Here is a 21,440-nt window from a genome sequence, read left to right on the forward strand (position 1 = left end):
CATCACAATCACGAAAGTTGGACGGTTTTGTACTGACAGCCCCAAGTCCAAAAAAGGCCCATGGGGCTATGTTTTACTAATGCCTGTTAGAGTAAAAAAACAAAACAAAATAAGGGCTCTTTTAAAGGGAATGTGTCACTAGGTTTTTGACACCTCATCTGAGAGTGGAATAATCTAAAGAAAGAGACCCTGAATCCTGCGATGTATCACTTGGTTTGCTGGGTACATCTGAGGGCAGAATGCTATAAAGAAAGAGACCCTGAATCCTGCGATGTATCACTTGGTTTGCTGGGTACATCTGAGGGCAGAATGCTATAAAGAAAGAGACCCTGAATCCTGCGATGTACCACTTGGTTTGCTGAGTACAGTAGTTGTGATACAATCAGAGATTTTAGATGTAGCATAGCTCAGATAGCCCACACTACAGCTTTCTGTGCACATTGTATATTGACAGTAAGCTGCTAATCAGTGGTGATGGCTTGGTTGGATCAGGAGGTACATGAGAGGCTAGTCCTGTAGTGATAATCTCCTGCTGATAAAACACTTATTGTAATGAAACAACTGCACACAGCCTAGTAAGTGACACATCCCTGAAATCAGTGTCTCAGCCTCTACTTCATGCTGCCCTCAGATTACATGGCAAAAACCTGCTGACAGATTCCTTGTACTCTAGTCCTACAATATGTACCATACAGGGTAAATGAGTGAGATTCTCCCACCACTGCAGATATAGACAGTAATCTCAGACAGAGCTTCATGCTATTCCAAACACGTCCCTGATAATTTGGGAATATCATTACAAGACAGGCAACCTCGCTTCCATAAATACTCTGTAAAGTTGCTTGCAGGGGATCTCCAGGACGCCTATCAGCACCGCAGTGCTTACATTTGGAGCCATCTAAATTGCAGATCAAAGAGTGAATTTATTCATGACTTTTATCAGCCTCGTAGAAGTGAATGGGAACGTCTTTGACAGCTGACTCAGAGCTGTCTTATTTTCATCCTCTCCTCACATTTAGCTGTTCAGCTTGTCTCCTTCTATACTTTTCCACTTGACTTCACTTATTCTTCCCTCCTCTACAATCAAATCGGTAATTATTTTTTCACGTTGTGCAGTAATACTGTAATTTTAGGGTCTCTTTAAAAGAAGACGACATCGACGACGTACTACTGGTGTAATGTGAGATCTCTAGACCGAGACATATGGAATAATAGGACACAACAAAGTGACAGAGCAAGGACAGAAAATATCAACATTCTAGTAGAGAACAACAAAAAATAAAGCACACTATCAGCTATAACCATCACCTTCTGTTCTTCCTTCAACCTGTTCTACACTATATTACAACCCAAGGAACAAAGAAGAAGGTTTATTGCCCTCTTCTGTCATCCTCCCTTACACTGCTAGTGTATGTGAAGCAGTAAGTTTGGTCAAAAAGGCCTGGTAATAAAATGCCAGTACCCCCAAGATGGTGGTTGGCCAAAGAATTCTCTCTCCGAACTTCCCCATACCCATTTGTAAGCCTCTCGCAAACACCTTTAGTGTTGGATACATTGATCATTCTCTTGTCCGATATCATTTATTCACGAGGTCTCCATGTATATTACAAGGTCGACAGGTCCAGACAAAATTGGTGTTTCCAAAATTTTAACCTAACGTGCTTGGTGACCTAAAGGCTTCTCTGTCTCTGATGGAATTGATGTTTCCAAAATTTTAACCTAACGTGTATGGTGACCTAAAGGCTTCTTTGTCTCTGATGGAATTGGTGTTTCTAAAATTTTAACCTAATGTGTATGGGGACCTAAAGGCTTCTTTGTCTCTGATGGAATTGGTGTTTCCAAAATTTTAACCTAACGTGCATGGTGACCTAAAGGCTTCTTTGTCTCTGATGGAATTGGTGTTTCCAAAATTTTAACATAATGTGTATGGTGACCTAAAGGCTTCTTTGTCTCTGATGCAATTGGTGTTTCCAAAATTTTAACCTAACGTGCTTGGTGACCTAAAGGCTTCTCTGTCTCTGATGGAATTGATGTTTCCAAAATTTTAACCTAACGTGTATGGTGACCTAAAGGCTTTTTTGTCTCTGATGGAATTGGTGTTTCTAAAATTTTAACCTAATGTGTATGGGGACCTAAAGGCTTTTTTGTCTCTGATGGAATTGATGTTTCCAAAATTTTAACCTAACCTGTATGGTGACCTAAAGGCTTCTTTGTCTCTGATGGAATTGGTGTTTCCAAAATTTTAACCTAACGTGCATGGTGACCTAAAGGCATCTTTGTCTCTGATGGAGTGGCAGCAGAAAGTTTCCCCAACGATGGAGGCCAAGCAAGCTCCAAAGGTTATTATCATCTTAACAGCAGTCTGTCAGCACAAAAAAAGGCTTTAATTAAGTCGAAAAGTTCTGCTGTGGTCAAAAGAAGGCAGCAGAGACAGACAGACCAATCAATGAAGAATAACAATCTTGTCCCGCCCCTGAGGAGACATTCCTTATATTACCATTATATAGGAAAATTGGTATTTAAAATGACTCCAAAACAGAGATGAATGGGTTTCAGGATATGATTACTAGCTAAAGATGGTAAACAAAGTATGTTAAAACGTTTAAACCAGAATAAGTAATGTTTCTCTTTAAGAAAGCTCCGTCCGATAACCATGGGATATAAATATTTAGCACACACTATAAATCGAAAAGCCACGTGAACGCCCACCGAACCCCACTATGCTTCTTACATAACACTGACGAGTGGATGGCAGGAACACTGGGACGATTCTTGCTGGTCACTTGTGAACTCCTCAGTTCTGGGGTCTCCTTTTACAGCGTTCCCTTTGTGACTTGGAAGCTTGTGTTCGAGTTTAGAACAACATGTCGCTGTGTTAACAGGACAATGCACCACTTGCAATTGTCTGTTATGTGAAAGGCAAGAAAATGCCAAATAAATGGTATTTTGTATATAAACATGAGGTCATTCTGGGTGAACAAGGAAAGCTTGCCTCTGCGTCACAGCGTGTACTGGTGCTCTTGTATAAAAAAAATAATAATAATAATAATAATATATATATATATATATATATATATATATATATATATATATATATATATATATATATATATATATATATATATATATATCTCAGTAATGGGTATTTTCATGTTGGTAGATCTGGATTTATACATGACTATATTTATTCCAACCTAAACATCAAATAGGTGAAAACTGTTGGATCAGTGCTCCCCCCCCCCCCCCCCCATGCCAATATGAGGAGACTTTTAAGCCTTGCATGATCTTTTGGGCAATTAAATATGCAAATGGCCTCTTCAGAGAGGAAGAGGGCTTGAACTCTAGCGCCACCTATTGGAAGTAGCAATCCTAAAATTAATTATCGCCCCTTTAACGAGCCTTGTCATATGGCTTAGGATAAAAGCCAAACCAGAATCTCTCCGAAGAGGCAATTTGCACATGCACAACTTCCCGCTTCATTTACATCCTTCTGGCTGTGGTCCTGCAGCCAAGGGTTAACAGGGGACGCAAGTCAGTGGAACTGGCACTAATCTCAAGCCCCCAATAAACATCAGAACCACCGTGCGGTGGCTGACAGCTAATTCGTCTGTCTCTCCCATCTACAGGAGCACTTCCGGTCGCTGCAGACTAGTTTCATAATGGGTATATTTGTGAAAGTCCCAGCCCAATGGTGGGTCTAAAGAGTTGACCTGACTGCTTCAGGTTTTGGCACCTGTGGTCACGGCAGGACATGCATCGGTTATACACAAATGTGCCCGTTATATGTTGTCTGAAGCTAGCCTATAATATAAACCGTTTTGATTCAGATCTCTTTAAATACAATATGTGATGTCACTAATACAGGTGTAGTGATGTCACTGGCCAAAAACAGGTGTCCAACGAGAAAAAAAACTAAAAATTACATATTTGTATAGGTACTATGCTAAAATAATGCCATAATGCCATATTAGAGCCTAAGACACATCACCTATTTTTATTCAAGTATCTCGAAATAGGCAAGAAGTGATCCAGATGTAGTGATGTCTAGGCACAGCCAGGTGCTCAAAGGTTGTCTCTACCCAACTCCGGTGCTCCTCAGATATAATATGAATCTATATTAACTCCTTTGGTTTATAAATCACCACAACTCATTCTATAAGTGATGTCACCGATCCAAGTAGAGTACTGTCACCAGCTCCAGCCATAGGATGTCTCTGCCCAACCCTGGTGCTCCTCAGATATTATAAGAATCTATACGTGATGTCACCAATCCAAGAGGAGTGAGGTCACCAGCTCCAGCCACGTGGCCAAAGGTGGTCTCTGCCCATCCCTGGTGCTCCTCAGATATTATAAGAATCTATACGTGATGTCACCAATCCAAGTAGAGTGAGGTCACCAGCTCCAGCCACGTGGCCAAAGGTGGTCTCTGCCTATCCCTGGTGTTCCTCAGATATTATAAGAATCTATACGTGATGTCACCAATCCAAGTAGAGTGAGGTCACCAGCTCCAGCCACGTGGCCAAAGGTGGTCTCTGCCTATCCCTGGTGATCCTCACATTTATTAAGAATCTATAAGTGATGTCACCAATCAAAGTAGAGTAAGGTCACCAGCTCCAGCAACGTGGCCAAAGGTGGTCTCTGCCCATCCCTGGTGTTCCTCATATTTATTAAGAATCTATAAGTGATGTTAGCAATCCAAGAAGAGTGAGGTCACCAGCTCCAGCCGCGTGGCCAAAGGTTGTCTCTGCCCATCCCTGGTGCTCCTCAGATATAATAAGAATCTATAACTGATGTCACCAGTCCAAGAAGAGAGTGAGGTCACCAGCTCCAGCCACGTGGCCAAAGGTGGTCTCTGCCTATACCTGGTGTTCCTCATACATAGTAAGAATCTATAAGTGATGTCACCAATCCAAGTAGAGTGAGGTCAACAGCTCCAGCCAAGTGGCCAAAGGTGGTCTCTGCCCATCTCTGGTGATCCTCACATTTAATAAGAATCTATATTAACATCCTTGATGTACGAGTCCCCCCAACTCATACTATAAGTAACGTCACCAATCCAAGTATAGCGATGTCACCAGCTCCAGCCAAGTGGCCAAAGGTTGTCTCTTTCCATCTCTGGGACATCTGATATTTAGGGAAAACTATAATAAAGGGATTCACCTTTTCTTTTTCTTTTTTTTTTACTTTACTCTGATGTGGTCTAGTGGTTATAAATCAGCTGAGAGGAGCTTAGAAAAAGACAGATAGTGGAGTTAGAAACACATACTATACGTGATGTAACCGTCCCAAGCGTAGTGATGTCACCAGCCCCAGCCAGGTGACCAGAGGTGGTCTTCACCTGTCTTTGGTGCAGCAGAGATTCGATCAGAAGCTATATTCCTTTCCCCGGTGTATACGGAAGAGTTAACCCCCCACTCGTAGTTTGTTTTCCAGCCTAGTGAAGGTGAGACCGAGATCATTTGCATGTTCCTCTGACAGGATAATTGGGCCCTCTACAGCACTACATCTATTCTCAGCAAAATGGAATTTTAAAATGTTTTCAGCAAAGTGTTTATCAAGTGCCAGGTCAGCGGATTCCTCTATTTTTTTCCTCTTTTTTTAACCTTCGGTTTGTAATACAATAAAAAGTGTGTGCTTGACTGATTTTATATGTCAAGGTGAACAGTTCTAAGAATGAAAGGCTCCTCAAGCTGTGACCGCAGATTATGTTGTCATATTAATATTATTATACCGCTATCTTCCACTCTCTTTTCATGGCTTGGTGTATTTCTAGATGACCTTCTGCCATGCTGGCTGTAAGCTTTATACTTTAAACACCATCGTTAAAAATATGATAATATTTGATATGGTAGTTTAACCCCTTTACCCCCAAGGGTGGTTTGCACGTTAATGACCGGGCCAATTTTTACAATTCTGACCACTGTCCCTTTATGAGGTTATAACTCTGGAACGCTTCAATGGATCCCAGTGATTCTGACATTGTTTTCTCGTGACATATTGTACTTCATGATAGTGGTAAAATTTCTTTGATATTACCTGCGTTTATTTGTGAAAAAAACGGAAATTTGGCGAAAATTTTGAAAATTTTGCAATTTTCCAACTTTTAATTTTTATGCAATTAAATCACAGAGATATGTCACACAAAATACTTAATAAGTAACATTTCCCACATGTCTACTTTACATTAGCACAATTTTGGAACCAAAATTTTTTTTTGTTAGGGAGTTATAAGGGTTAAAAGTTGACCAGCAATTTCTCATTTTTACAACACCATTTTTTTGGGTGGACCACATCACATTTGAAGTCATTTTGATGGGTCTATAGGATAGAAAATACCCAAGTGTGACACCATTCTAAAAACTGCACCCCTCAAGGTGCTCAAAACCATATTCAAGAAGTTTATTAACCCTTCTGGTGCTTCACAGGAATTTTTGGAATGTTTAAATAAAAATGAACATTTAACTTTTTTTCACCAAAAATTTACTTCAGCTCCAATTGGTTTTATTTTACCAAGGGTAACAGGAGAAAATGGACCCTAAAAGTTGTTGTACAATTCGTCCTGAGTACACCAATACCCCATATGTGGGGGTAAACCACTGTTTGGGCGCATGACAGAGCTCGGAAGCGAAGGAGCGCCATTTGACTTTTCAATGCAAAATTGACTGGAATCGAGATGGGACACCATGTTGCGTTTGGAGAGCCCCTGATGTGCTTAAACATTGAAACCCCCCACAAGTGACACCATTTTGGAAAGTAGACCCCCTAAGGAACTTATCTAGAGGTGTGGTGAGCACTTTGACCCACCAAGTGCTTTACAGAAGTTTATAATGCAGAACCGTAAAAATAAAAAATCATATTTTTTCACAAAAATTATCTTTTCGCCCCAATTTTTTTATTTTCCCAAGAGTAAGAGAAGAAATTGGACCCCAAAAGTTGTTGTACAATTTGTCCTGAGTACGCTAATACCCCATATATGGGGGTAAACCACTGTTTGGGTGCATGGGAGAGCTCGGAAGGGAAGGAGCGCCGTTTGACTTTTCAATGCAAAATTGACAGGAATTGAGATGGGACGCCATGTTGCGTTTGGAGAGCCACTGATGTGCCTAAACATTCAAACCCCCCACAAGTGACACCATTTTGGAAAGTAGACCCCCTAAGGAACTTATCTAGAGGTGTGGTGAGCACTTTGACCCACCAAGTGCTTTACAGAAGTTTATAATGCAGAACCGTAAAAATAAAAAATCATATTTTTTCACAAAAATTATCTTTTCGCCCCAATTTTTTTATTTTCCCAAGAGTAAGAGAAGAAATTGGACCCCAAAAGTTGTTGTACAATTTGTCCTGAGTACGCTAATACCCCATATATGGGGGTAAACCACTGTTTGGGCGCATGGGAGAGCTCGGAAGGGAAGGAGCGCCGTTTGACTTTTCAATGCAAAATTGACAGGAATTGAGATGGGACGCCATGTTGCGTTTGGAGAGCCACTGATGTGCCTAAACATTCAAACCCCCCACAAGTGACACCATTTTGGAAAGTAGACCCCCTAAGGAACGTATCTAGATGTGTGGCGAGTGCTTTGACCCACCAAGGGCTTCACAGAAGTTTATAATGCAGAGCCGTAAAAATAAAAAAATAAAAACTTTCCCCCAAAAAATATTTTTTAGCCCCCAGTTTTGTATTTTCCCAAGGGTAAGAGGAGAAATTCGACCCCAAAAGTTGTTGTCCAATTTGTCCTGAGTACGCTGATACCCCATATGTGGGGGGGAACCACCGTTTGGGCGCATGGGAGGGCTCGGAAGGGAAGGAGCGCCATTTGGAATGCAGACTTAGATGGAATGGTCTGCAGGCGTCACATTGCGTTTGCAGAGCCTCTAATGTAACTAAACAGTAGGAACCCCCCACAAGTGACCCCATATTGGAAACTAGACCCCCCCAAGGAACTTATCTAGATGTGTTGTGAGAACTTTGAGCCCCCAAGTGTTTCACTACAGTTTATAACGCAGAGCCGTGAAAATAAAAAAATCTTTTTTTTTTCCCACAAAAATTATTTTTTAGCCCCCAGTTTTGTATTTTCCCAAGGGTAACAGGAGAAATTGGATCCCAAAAGTTGTTGTCCTATTTGTCTTGAGTACGCTGATACCCCATATGTTGGGGTAAACCCCTGTTTGGGCACACGGAAGAGCTCGGAAGGGAAGGAGCATTGTTTTACTTTTTCAACGCAGAATTGGCTGGAATTGAGATCGGACGCCATGTCGCATTTGGAGAGCCCCTGATGTGCCTAAACAGTGGAAACCCCCCAAATTATAACTGAAACCCTAATCCAAACACACCCCTAACCCTAATCCTAACAGTAACCCTAACCACACCTCTAACCCTGCCACACCCCTAACACTAATCCCAACCCTATTCCCAACTGTAAATGTAATCTAAACCCTAACTGTAACTTTAGCCCCAACCCTAACTGTAGACTTAACCCTAGCCCTAACCCTAATCCTAACCCTAACCCTAGCCCTAACCCTAGCCCTAATGGGAAAATGGAAATAAATACATTTTTTAAATTTTTCCCTAACTAAGGGGGTGATGAAGGGGGGTTTGATTTACTTTTATAGCGGGTTTTTTTAGCGGATTTTATGATTGGCAGCTGTCACACAATGAAAAACGCTTTTTATTGCAAAAAATATTTTTTGCGTTACTACATTTTGAGAGCTATAATTTTTCCATATTTTGGTCCACAGAGTCATGTGAGGTCTTGTATTTTACGGGACGAGTTGACGTTTTTATTGGTAACATTTTCGGGCACGTGACATTTTTTGATCGCTTTTTATTCCGATCTTTGTGAGGCAGAATGACCAAAAACCAGCTATTCATGAATTTATTTTGGGGGAGGCGTTTATACCGTTCCGTGTTTGGTAAAATGGATGAAGCAGTTTTATTCTTCGGGTCAGTACGATTACAGCGACACCTCATTTATATCATTTTTTATGTTTTGGCGCTTTTATACGATAAAAACTATTTTATAGAAAAAATAATTATTTTTGCATCGCTTTATTCTGAGGACAATAACTTTTTTTATTTTTTTGCTGATGATGCTGTATGGCGGCTCATTTTTTGCGGGACAAGATAACGTTTTCAGCGGTACCATGGTTATTTATATCCGTCTTTTTGATCGCGTGTAATTCCACTTTTTGTTCGGCGGTATGATAATAAAGCGTTGTTTTTGCCTGGTTTTTTTTTTTTTTTTCTTACGGTGTTTACTGAAGGGGTTAACTAGTGGGCCAGTTTTATAGGTCGGGTCGTTACGGACGCGGCGATACTAAATATGTGTACTTTTATTTTATTTTTTTATATTTAGATAAAGAAATGTATTTATGGGAATAATATTTTTTTTTTTTTCATTATTTAGGAATATTTTTTTTATATTTTTTTACACATTTTGAATTTTTTTTTTTTTACTTTTTTACATTGTCCCGGGGGGGACATCACAGATCATATTTTTTTTTCATTATTTAGGATTTTTTTTTTTTTATATATATTTTTACACATTTGGAAAAATGTTTTTTTACTTTTTTACTTTGTCCCAGGTGGGGACATCACAGATCGGTGATCTGACAGTTTGCATAGCACTCTGTCAGATCACCGATCTGACTTACAGCACTGCAGGCTTACCAAGCACCTGCTCTGAGCAGGCACTTGGTAAGCCACCTCCCTTTCTGCAGGACCCGGATGCCGCGGCCATTTTGGATCCGGGCCTGCTACAGGGAGGGAGGTAGGGAGACCCTCGCAGCAACGCGATCACATCGTGTTGCTGCGGGGGTCTCAGGGAAGCCCGCAGGGAGCCCCCTCCCTGCGGATGCTTCCTTATACCGCCGGCACATCGCGATCATGTTTGATCGCGGTGTGCCGGGGGTTAATGTGCCGGGGGCGGTCTGTGATAGGCAGCTGACACCCGGCCGTGCTTCCCCCGTGAGCGCTGCCGATCGCATATGACGTACTATCCCGTTGGTGGTCATACGGGCCCACCCCACCTCGATGGGATAGTACGTCTAATGTCAGAAAGCGGTTACAAAATAAAAAACTACGAAAAAACACGAAAAAAATACAATATATTCAGCTTAAAGATTTGCTGAATATTTTAGTAACTTTAGTAGACTTTAGTAAAAGGCTCCTGCTTAAAGGGAATCTATTAGCAGTTTTTTTGCTATGTAATCTGAGAGCAGCATGATGTAGGGGTAGAGACCCTGATTCCAGCGATGTGTCACTTACTGGGCTATTTGCAGTCATTTTGATTCAATCATAGTTTTCTCTGCTTCAGATCTAGCAGTGATCAGAATGCTGAGCCCTATATAACCCCACCCACATCACTGATTGGCAGCTTTCTGTGTACACTGTGCACAGGCAAAAAGCTTCCAATCAGTGGTGGGGGCGTGGTTATACAGAGCAACTGACTAGAAGGCACGAGGCTCCTAGTCCTATAGTGATAATCTTCTGTTGATAAAACACTGATTTTATTGAAACAGCAGCACACAACCTATAAAATGACATAATGCTGGAATCTGACTTTCAGTCCCCTACATCATGCTGCTCTCAGATTATATAGTAAAAACCCTTGGACAAATTCCATGCAGAAAAAATTACTTTAGTTGTGTACATTGCTCTATAAAGTGCTGCTAAATAAGAGTCTTCATCCACCAAAACCAAACTCACCACGATTACTCATCCACATAGATGCAAACAGAAATAATTCTGTTCAAACCATGAATAAACTACAAGTTTATATTAGGCTTACTGGAATTGCGAAAGGTTGGGACTTATACAGAGCCAGAGGGATGCTACCGACATATCGCTTGCTTTGTAGTATGTCCATTCACTGCATAGAAACCACAATGTAATGCCTTATATCTCCTGCGGGGGTGCTAAAGGGGAAGACTGTCTACCAGATATTTGAAGACTGTGGCCCAGTCATGCAAGAATCAGTTTTATTTTCGGGTAGTAACAGGGCTGTGGAGTCGGTAAGCCAAACCTCCGACTCCTCAATTTCCATGACACCGACTCCACCAAAATGGGCTCCAACTCTGACTCCACGACTCAGACTTCACAGCCCTGGTTAGCCTTCCTTTCGGGGAGGGTGATATCATGCTTGGAGGCATGGAGGATTCACATTATCAGGTAACGCACCTACATGCAACACATTCTGAATCCAGGCCAGAAGGGGGAGGTCTAAACTCGGATTCAGGGGAGGTTCCCCAACTTTATGTATTTTGGTCTGGAGGAGGAGTCAAGTAGTCTGTTGGAGGGAGAGATATGAGAAGGAAGTCTGGAGCAGACAGTGTGAGAGAGAACAGACAGTGGGGCTATGCAGCCACGTGTGAGCTGCAGCTCCAGGAACGGAAGATAATCTGAAGGGTTGGAATGTAGTGAGCATCTGAGAAACAAAGGACAGGAGAGTGAAGGAGCTTAGAGGGGAACGGTGACCGGGCACCCTCTGTGCTGAAGCGCAGGAACCGGTCACCGGGAGCCCGAGGTTGTGTTGAATTCTAGGTCGCACAGCAGAACTGGAGGACAAAGGACTTAAGGCAACTTGTCCGCACCCACACCTGAAGGTGCAGCAGTACACGAAGAGCCCGGGTCATGATAGAGACCCTATTAAAAGGCTCGTACTGCCCACCATAAGGGTAACTGTCCCAGGACAGGAGAGAGAGGACTTTGTACGGAAGCCACAGGCAGCAAGGACCTCGCATACGAGCGCGAGTAGGAAGGCTTAGGGACCTCACCTGGGAGAGGGATTCCCCATTGCCTCCAGGCCGGCCGACCCACATCACCACCTGTTGCTGGTACCCTGGACTGTGGCTGCTTACAACCAAGTAAATCAGGTAGACGTTACCACCTTGTGTCCTCCATTTATTTGCCGGCATCCACCACACCATCTGTGCCATACACCTTGGGAGCCCTGGGGACCCTGCTTCACCTGTGGGAAGCTTCACCACCTTGCTGCAGTAACAGCACCCCAGAGGACCCCTTTAAGCAGCGTCGGTCACCTCTGACCGAGAACCACAGGTGGCGTCACGAATACAAACTTTACCAATCCCCTTAAAGACCTTCCCCTTTCACTTGAGCACCCACGCCACGGACCGGGTCGCTGCCACCGTGACCACCCCCTTAACTGCGACCGGACCCAGTACAGAGTACCCCACTGCCCAGGCGGGTGACTCAGTTACCCTGGCTTCAAATAAGGGGTATGTTACGGCCATGTCTGAACCCTCTACTACAACCTCTGCACTTGCACTGGCCAAAGTATTGGAGGATGCAGTTGTCGTTGTCCTGTTTTACATTAGTCTTGCTGGGACTTGTAGTCTCACCCAAACAGGGTGTCTATATATTAGTCCTGGGTGCTGTTCATCGGTTATAATCAGCACTCTGCTGTGGGCCTTCAGCGGGAGAACTCTTTATTTAAACTCCCAGCAGCTATTTCCAGCTGCCAGTTATACATCATACTTACCCTGGTTCACACCCCTGTTACTCTGTTCCTGCTCAGCTACTTTGTCTCCTGTTACATTTCCTGGCATTCTCCTAATCACGTCCCTGTCCTCTGATTGATTTTGTCCCAGATTTTGACCTTCCAGGACACGACCCAGCTTGATGACCCTTCTTTCTGCCAGCTCACTACCTCGGCCAGCAGCAACTCTGTAGAAGTAACCCAGGATGTCTTGCGTAAATCCAGATCCCTGTACAAAGGTTAAAGCAGGGCTAGCAGGGGCAATAAAGCTCTAATGCCCTTTGCCATCCTCCCTGATTAAAACTGCAGTACATAGAGTTGATGCCAAGAGATGATTCCAGGATTGTAACCGAAAGCTTTGCAGCGCCACATCCTTATCATCGATGGCACCGCTTTATGCATAAGTAATTACAACACATTTCTTTCGAGCCCCTCTGATGATTAGGAAAATGCTAAGCAAAACATTAGAAGGCGCTTGTTCTGCTGAAGAAGGGCATTCCAAATAAATATATGTATAAATTATTAATCCTGGTAAATTCTGCCAGCTCAGTCCTTTCCTCGCACATAGAACTGATATTGAGCAAAAAGTATGAATAATGTATGCCGAGGGGAGGGTCTGTGAATACGCAGCGTGCTGGGAGTCTCCATGCGGCCCCCACCAGTTATGTTATGTATCAGCATGTGGCCGTAGACTGTTCTGCCAGCGTCTGCGGGACGTCAGCTCGTACAGTGCACACAGCACCAACAATAAGTCATTACAAGCACATAAGTCACAATTAAATCACCTTCCCCCATTAATTTTCCATAACTATATATATATATATATATATATATATATATATATATATATATATATATATATATGATACTAGATCAGTGTGACACGGCTACATAGAGATGCACAGGCTGTGCCTTGTGTATGCAAAATGTATCCAAATGTGCTAATTAGGTACAGCATGAGTCTGCAAAGTGGAGCTGTGCTTTCCTGACATATTATTATACTAGATGGTGGCCCGATTCTAATGCATCAGGTATTCTAGAATATGTATGTATGTATGTATGTATGTATGTAGCAGTCACATAGTATATAGTACAGGCCACGACATATTCTAGAATACCCGATGCATTAATCCTGGCCACACAGTATATAACACAGCCCATGAAGTATTTAGCAGCCACGCAGTATATAACACAGCCTACGCAGTATATAACATTGCCCACACAGTATATAACACAGCCTGCGCAGTATTTAGCAGCCACGCAGTATATAACACAGCCCATGCAGTATATAACATTGCCCACGCAGTGTATAACACAGCCCATGTAGTATATAACACTGCCCACGTAGTATATAGCAGCCATGCAGTATATAACACAGCCCACGCAGTATATAACATTTCCCACGCAGTATATAACACAGCCCAAACAATATATAACAGCGCACGCAGTATATAACATTGCCCACGTAGTATATAACACTGCCCACGTAGTATATAGCAGCCATGTAGTATATAACGCAGCCCACACAGTATATAACACAGCCCACGAAGTATATAGCAGTGTGGGCACCATAACCCTGTTAAAAAAATAATTAAAATAAAAAATAGTTATTTACTCACCCGCCGGTGTCCAGCGAAGCTGTGTCGATGCGAGCGCGGCTGCCACCAGCTAGCGTTCCCAGGATGCATTGCGAAATTACCCAGATGACATAGCGGTCTCGCGAGAAAGCAAAGTCTTCTGAGCAATTTCGCAATGCATCTCTGGGAACGGAAGCTGGTGGCAGCCGGGCGCGCCTCGGCGGACTACAGAAGGGGAGAATAGCAGGTTTTTTTGTTTTTTTATTATTTTTAACATTAGATCTTTTTACTATTGATGCTGCATAGGCAGCATCAATCGTAAAAAAGTTGGCCACACAGGGTTAATAGCGGCGTTAACGTAGTGCGTTACACCGCGGCATAACGCGATCCATTAACGCTGTCATTAACCCTGTGTGAGCCCTGACTGGAGGGGAGTATGGAGCGGGCGCCGGGCAATGACTGGACGGAAGTAGGGAGGGGCTAATTCTCGGCCGGACTGTGCCAGTCGCTGATTGGTCACGGCAGCCAGGACAGGCAGCTGGCGAGACCAATCAGCGACGCAGGATTTCCGTGACGGAAGTTGCAGACAGACAGACGGAAGTACCCCTTAGACAATTATATATAAAGATCTGCAGCCACCACTAGGGGAAGCTGAATGCAATTCTAGAGCTGCTCCCTGTACGCGGTGTGCTCCTTCTAGTGGAGGCAAACATTTTTTTTATATAAAGGGAAGTCTCCACCCGCTATCCACTGCAGACCTCTATAGCATGGAGACACCACCTTATACCAGCTGCAGACCTCTATAGCATGGAGACTCCACCTTATACCAGCTGCAGACCTCTATAGCATGGAGATTCCACCTTATACCAGCTGCAGACCTCTATAGCACGGAGATTCCACCTTATACCAGCTGCTGACCTCTATAGCATGGAGACTCCACCTTATACCAGCTGCAGACCTCTATAGCATGGAGACAACACCTTATACCAGCTGCAGACCTCTACAGCATGGAGACTAAACTCTATAAAAGCTGCAGACCTCTATAGCATGGAGACTCCAACTTACACCAGCTGCAGACCTCTACAGCATGGAGATTCCACCTTATACCAGCTGCAGACCTCTATAGCACGGAGATTCCACCTTATACCAGCTGCAGACCTCTATAGCATGGAGACTCCACCTTATACCAGCTGCAGACCTCTATAGCACGGAGATTCCACCTTATACCAGCTGCTGACCTCTATAGCACGGAGATTCCACCTTATACCAGCTGCTGACCTCTATAGCATGGAGACTCCACCTTATACCAGCTGCAGACCTCTATAGCATGGAGACAACACCTTATACCAGCTGCAGACCTCTACAGCATGGAGACTAAACTCTATAAAAGCTGCAGACCTCTATAGCATGGAGACTCCAACTTACACCAGCTGCAGACCTCTACAGCATGGAGATTCCACCTTATACCAGCTGCAGACCTCTATAGCACGGAGATTCCACCTTATACCAGCTGCAGACCTCTATAGCATGGAGACTCCACCTTATACCAGCTGCAGACCTCTATAGCATGGAGACTCCACCTTATACCAGCTGCAGACCTCTACAGCATGGAGACTAAACCCTATACAAGCTGCAGACCTTTATAGCATGGAGACTCCACCTTATACCAGCTGCAGACCTCTATTGCATGGAGACTAAACGCTATACCAGCTGCAGACCTCTATAGCATGGAGACTAAACCCTATACCAGCTGCAGACCTCTATAGCACAGAGACTCCACCTTATACCAGCTGCAGACCTCTATAGCACGGAGACTCCACCTTATACCAGCTGCAGACCTCTATAGCACGGAGACTCCACCTTATACCAGCTGCAGACCTCTATAGCATGGAGACAACACCATATACCAGCTGCAGACCTCTATAGCACAGAGACTCCACCTTATACCAGCTGCAGACCTCTATAGCATGGAGACTCCACCTTATACCAGCTGCAGACCTCTATAGCATGGAGACAACACCATATACCAGCTGCAGACCTCTATAGCACAGAGACTCCACCTTATACCAGCTGCAGACCTCTATAGCATGGAGACTCCACCTTATACCAGCTGCAGACCTCTATAGCATGGAGACTCCACCTTATACCAGCTGCAGACCTCTACAGCATGGAGACTAAACCCTATACCAGCTGCAGACCTCTATAGCACGGAGACTCCACCTTACACCAGCTGCAGACCTCTACAGCATGGAGACTAAACCCTATACCAGCTGCAGACCTCTATAGCATGGAGACTCCACCTTATACCAGCTGCAGACCTCTATAGCATGGAGACAACACCTTATACCAGCTGCAGACCTCTACAGCATGGAGACTAAACCCTATACCAGCTGCAGACCTCTATAGCATGGAGACTCCACCTTATACCAGCTGCAGACCTCTATAGCATGGAGACTAAACCCTATACCAGCTGCAGACCTCTATAGCATGGAGACTAAACCCTATACCAGCTGCAGACCTCTATAGCACGGAAACTCCACCTTATATCAGCTGCAGACCTCTATAGCACGGAGACACCACCTTACACCAGCTGCAGACCTCTATAGCATGGAGACTAAACCCTATACCAGCTGCAGACCTCTATAGCACGGAGACTCCACCTTATACCAGCTGCAGACCTCTACAGCATGGAGACTCCACCTTATTCCAGCTGCAGACCTGTATAGCATGGAGACTAAGCGCTATACCAGCTGTAGACCTCTATAGCATGGAGACTCCACCTTATTCCAGCTGCAGACCTGTATAGCATGGAGACTAAGCGCTATACCAGCTGTAGACCTCTATAGCATGGAGACTCCACCTTATTCCAGCTGCAGACCTGTATAGCATGGAGACTAAGCGCTATACCAGCTGCAGACCTTTCTAGCCAGAAATCTGACAATCAGCAAGGGGAGGGTGGTGCCTGGTAGGAAATGCAGCATGAGGCCCAGAAGCTACAGATGCATCGTCACGCTCCAATACACTGCAAGACACAACTTCAAAACGCGATTGGAACAGCACTTTGGGTTATAAAGGGATCGACTGATTTATTTTTTAAAGCGCTATACAATCATATAAATTATTTTGAAGGCAGGGGGTTAAGGTTTTTGACAGGTTCCCTTTAACTCAACATTCCGGTAAGTAGATGAAAAAAAAAAATAAAGGTGCTGTCACTTTAAGATTTATGTGTCCAAGCAAGTGTATAGAACAAAACAATAAAAATGAATCCTAAAATATACAGTATGTCTGACTGGCATGGATTTCCAGTGCCAACCAGGGGCATTAACAGCCTAAAAGTACACAGCAGAGCTGAAATTCTTATAATATTTATAAAGCACTGCTTGATCCCGGAGGATTGCGGAGCGGCTGGTGTGATGTGCTGCATTCTGGTTTATTTCACTGTAGGCGGCAAAAGGATTAGGCCAGGCTGTAGGCCGATAGCGGCCGTACCTGCAGAATACGGCTCCTGCTTCTCTATGTAGATGAACTCTTTCCTCTCGTACTTGGCTCTGATCCACTGCTCACGGAGCACCCTGCAAGCACAAAGGACACACCGTCAATGCCGCCGTATCTGCGCACACGTGTAACTCAAGCGGACAAGGGTCGATAGGTCGCTGAAAATAAGATCAGAAAGGGACTATTGTCCCCGTCATGATGGACAGATGATTTGCTACCTTAAAGGGATAGTTGTAAGTACGGTAGGTAAGGTGTTCTAGGACCTGTCACTAGCCATAAAGCTGTGGGTTTTGACCTGGTGTGACTTCTGCTGCTCTCCCGCACCTCTCTTTTGCTCCTGAACCTGAGCTATGGTCCTCTCTTCCCCATGCTGGAAGGGGACCCACCGTCGCCAGCGCCTATTTCAGCTGGATGTGCATCCGAGAACGCACATCCAGGTGAAATGTATTGTGGTGCAGAAATCCTTCAGTTCATATATTACTGGAGGGGCCATTACAACAGGATGGGGACATTATTACTGGAGGGGCCATTACTACAGGATGGGGACATCATTACAACAGGATGGGGACATTATTACTGGAGGGGCCATTACTACAGGATGGGGACATTATTACTGGAGGGACCATTACTACAGGATGGGGACATTATTACTGGAGGGGCCATTACTACATGATGGGGACATCATTACTGGAGGGGCCATTACAACAGGATGGGGACATTATTACTGGAGGGGCCATTACTACATGATGGGGACATCATTACTGGAGGGGCCATTACAACAGGATGGGGACATTATTACTGGAGGGGCCATTACAACAGGATGGGGATAACATTACTGAGGGGCCATTACAACAGGATGGGGATATCATTACTGGGGGGCCATTACAACAGGATGGGGACATTATTACTGGAGGGGCCATTACAACAGGATGGGGACATTATTACTGGAGGGGCCATTACAACAGGATGGGGACATTACTACAGGATGGGGGACATTATTACTGAAAGGGCCATTATAACAGGATGGGGGACATCATTACTGGAGGGGCCATTACAACAGGATGAGTGACATTACTACAGGATGGGGGACATTATTACTGGAGGGGCCATTACTACAGGATGGGAACATCATTACTGGGGGGGCCATTGCAACAGGATGGGGATATCATTACTGTGGGGGCCATTACAACAGGATGGGGATATCATTACTGGAGGGGCCATTACAACAGGATGGGGACATTATTACTGGAGGGGCCATTACAACAGGATGGGAACATTATTACTGGAGGGGCCATTACTACAGGATGGGGACATCATTACTGGAGGGACCATTACAACAGGATGGGGACATTACAATAGGATGGGGGACATTATTACTGAAAGGGCCATTATAACAGGATGGGGGACATTATTACTGAAGGGGCCATTACAACAGTATGGGGACATCATTATTGGGGGGCCATTACAACAGGATGGGAATATCATTACTGGGGGAGCCATTACTACAGGATGGGGACATCATTACTGGAGGGACCATTACAACAGGATGGGGACATTACAATAGGATGGGGGACATTATTACTGAAAGGGCCATTATAACAGGATGGGGGACATTATTACTGAAGGGGCCATTACAACAGTATGGGGACATCATTACTGGGGGGCCATTACAACAGGATGGGAATATCATTACTGGGGGAGCCATTACAAAAGGATGGGGGACATCATTACTGGAGGGGCCATTACAACAGGATGGGGGACATTACTACAGGATGGGGGACATTATTACTGAAAGGGCCATTATAACAAAATGGGGGACATCATTACTGGAGGGGCCATTACAACAGGATGAGTGACATTACTACAGGATGGGGGACATTATTACTGGAAGGGCCATTACAACAGGATGGGGACATCATTACTGGAGGGGCCATTACAACAGGATGGGGAACATTATTCCTGGAAGGGACCCAGGATGATGGACATTACTGGAAGGGGCCTAGGATGGTGGACATTATTACCCGAAGGGGCCCAGGATGGCGGACATTATTACTGGAAGGGGCCCAGGATGGCGGACATTAGTACTAGAAGGGGCCCAGGATGGGGAACATTCTTAATGGGAAGGGCAAAGGATGTTAGACATTATTTTTACAAGGGGGGCAGGATGGGGGACAGTGTTACTACAAGGGGCACAGGATGAGGGACATTATTACCAGAAGGGCCCAGGATGAAGGACATTATACCAGGAAGGGGCCAGGATGTGTCTTATTAGTACAGGATCGAGAACATTACTTCATTATGGGGGTGGGCAACACGTATGTCTTTATAGGACACATCTGACCAATATGTAGGTAGGAGCCCAAGTCTGAATTTTGCACATCGGACTCTAGTTACGCCACTGTATATACGGTAAATCTACTCTTGTTTGTTATTTAAGCGGGTATGGTCCTCAAGAAGACGCCTACAGGGAAGAATTGAGGAAAACACATTTTTAGCTAACAAGACTAGCTTTACGTACAGGGAAGAGGGGACCCGATCTCAGGAATGGCATAGGAGCGGAAAGGCATAGGAGCAAGGGTTTTTCTTAGCATAGGGTGCCATATGCCAACAATATCTAATGAAGTGTGGGTGACCCCTGTCCATTGCCGTCATAAAGTGGCTGTGTCACTATGAAAGCGCCATTTCACTTCACAGCCTTCTGGATGGACACATTGACAACCATTGACAACAATAAAATGACCATTTAGCTCCCTTGGATTAGGACGAGTACAGCTCCTGGCACTTTCCTCTAACAATGGAGACGGCAAATGGATTGTCTCAGGGCAAAGGTAGTGGGGTAGCAAAGCTCGGACACATTCTCTTCAGCGGAGCCAACAGGAGCCGACATGATTTCCAGCCTTGTTGAACCCATTGAAGCAACTCCTTTAAGGCTATGGACAACTTAGATATGAAAAAAAAAGTTTTTTTTTAACAAATATTTGTGATTACCTTCAGCTAATAAAATTCCAGTCTGCAATCTCTAAACCATCATTCATTATCAGATCCCAGAAAATGCAGTGTGCCACCTGATCCAAGTTTTAGGTTTTTCTCTTATGGGAGTTTCCCTCCCAGTAATACAGGCTGGACGTGAGGTCTGTGTTTATCTATGGCACACTCCCTGAGAGAAGTTATGTCACTTATCCATGTTATGTAAATAAAAGCTTATAACCTGACATTAAATTCATCCATTGGTTGTATAAATTATTCTTTTAAAAGCTGAAACCCTCCGAAATGTGGTTTAGGTTAAGAAAATAAATTGGCATCAATGCAGAAATATTGATCAGTTAATGGACACAGAATGGTCAGATTTTGGCAAGACAAAAGTTTTGTCGCCTGGTCATATAATGCACCCAATCCTAGTTTACATCCTCACCTGTGCTCAGTAAATGATCGGTTAATTAGTGTGTGTGTATAAAAAGAAACCCAGCACTGCAGACCTTCACTTGAACTGCAACTTGACAACATGCCAAAAATCCACCCTGCAACCAAAGCCTGGATTATCAAGAGGCTGAAGACCAGATCCACTGCAGAGGTGGCTGGCACCTTTAATGTGTCTCAGTGTCAAGTACAAAGAATTAAAAAAAAGATTTGAAGAGACTGGAGATGTGTTTGACCAGCCCAGGTCCGGTGGACCCCGCTAGACAACTGCTCAGGAGGAACGTTTGTTGGTTAGAAAATCCAAAGCAAGCCCATCTTCCACTGCAGCAGAGCTCCAACAGGCCTGATCACCTCAAGTCCCTGTGTCAACTAAAACAGTTTGTAGGATTCTCTCGAAATGGCCTCCATGGTCGAATCAGTGCCCAGAAGCCAGTACTACACAAAAGGCAAATAAAAA

At 44.2% G+C, this 21,440-nt stretch overlaps 1 protein-coding gene across 2 annotated transcripts in view; it reads right to left on the reverse strand.

Moving 5' to 3' along the window:
• ADAP1 (ArfGAP with dual PH domains 1) overlaps nt 1–21,440 on the reverse strand; it is a 116,517-nt gene that overhangs the window by 43,744 nt on the left and 51,333 nt on the right. For both annotated transcript variants that reach the window (XM_069734266.1, XM_069734267.1), the window contains exon 4: nt 17,561–17,643. In XM_069734266.1, coding sequence (XP_069590367.1) covers nt 17,561–17,643 — 83 coding nt within the window. The remainder of the gene's footprint in view (nt 1–17,560; nt 17,644–21,440) is intronic.

Source organism: Ranitomeya imitator, chromosome 7 (genome assembly GCF_032444005.1).
Source record: "Ranitomeya imitator isolate aRanImi1 chromosome 7, aRanImi1.pri, whole genome shotgun sequence".
NCBI classification, from domain to species: domain Eukaryota; kingdom Metazoa; phylum Chordata; class Amphibia; order Anura; family Dendrobatidae; genus Ranitomeya; species Ranitomeya imitator.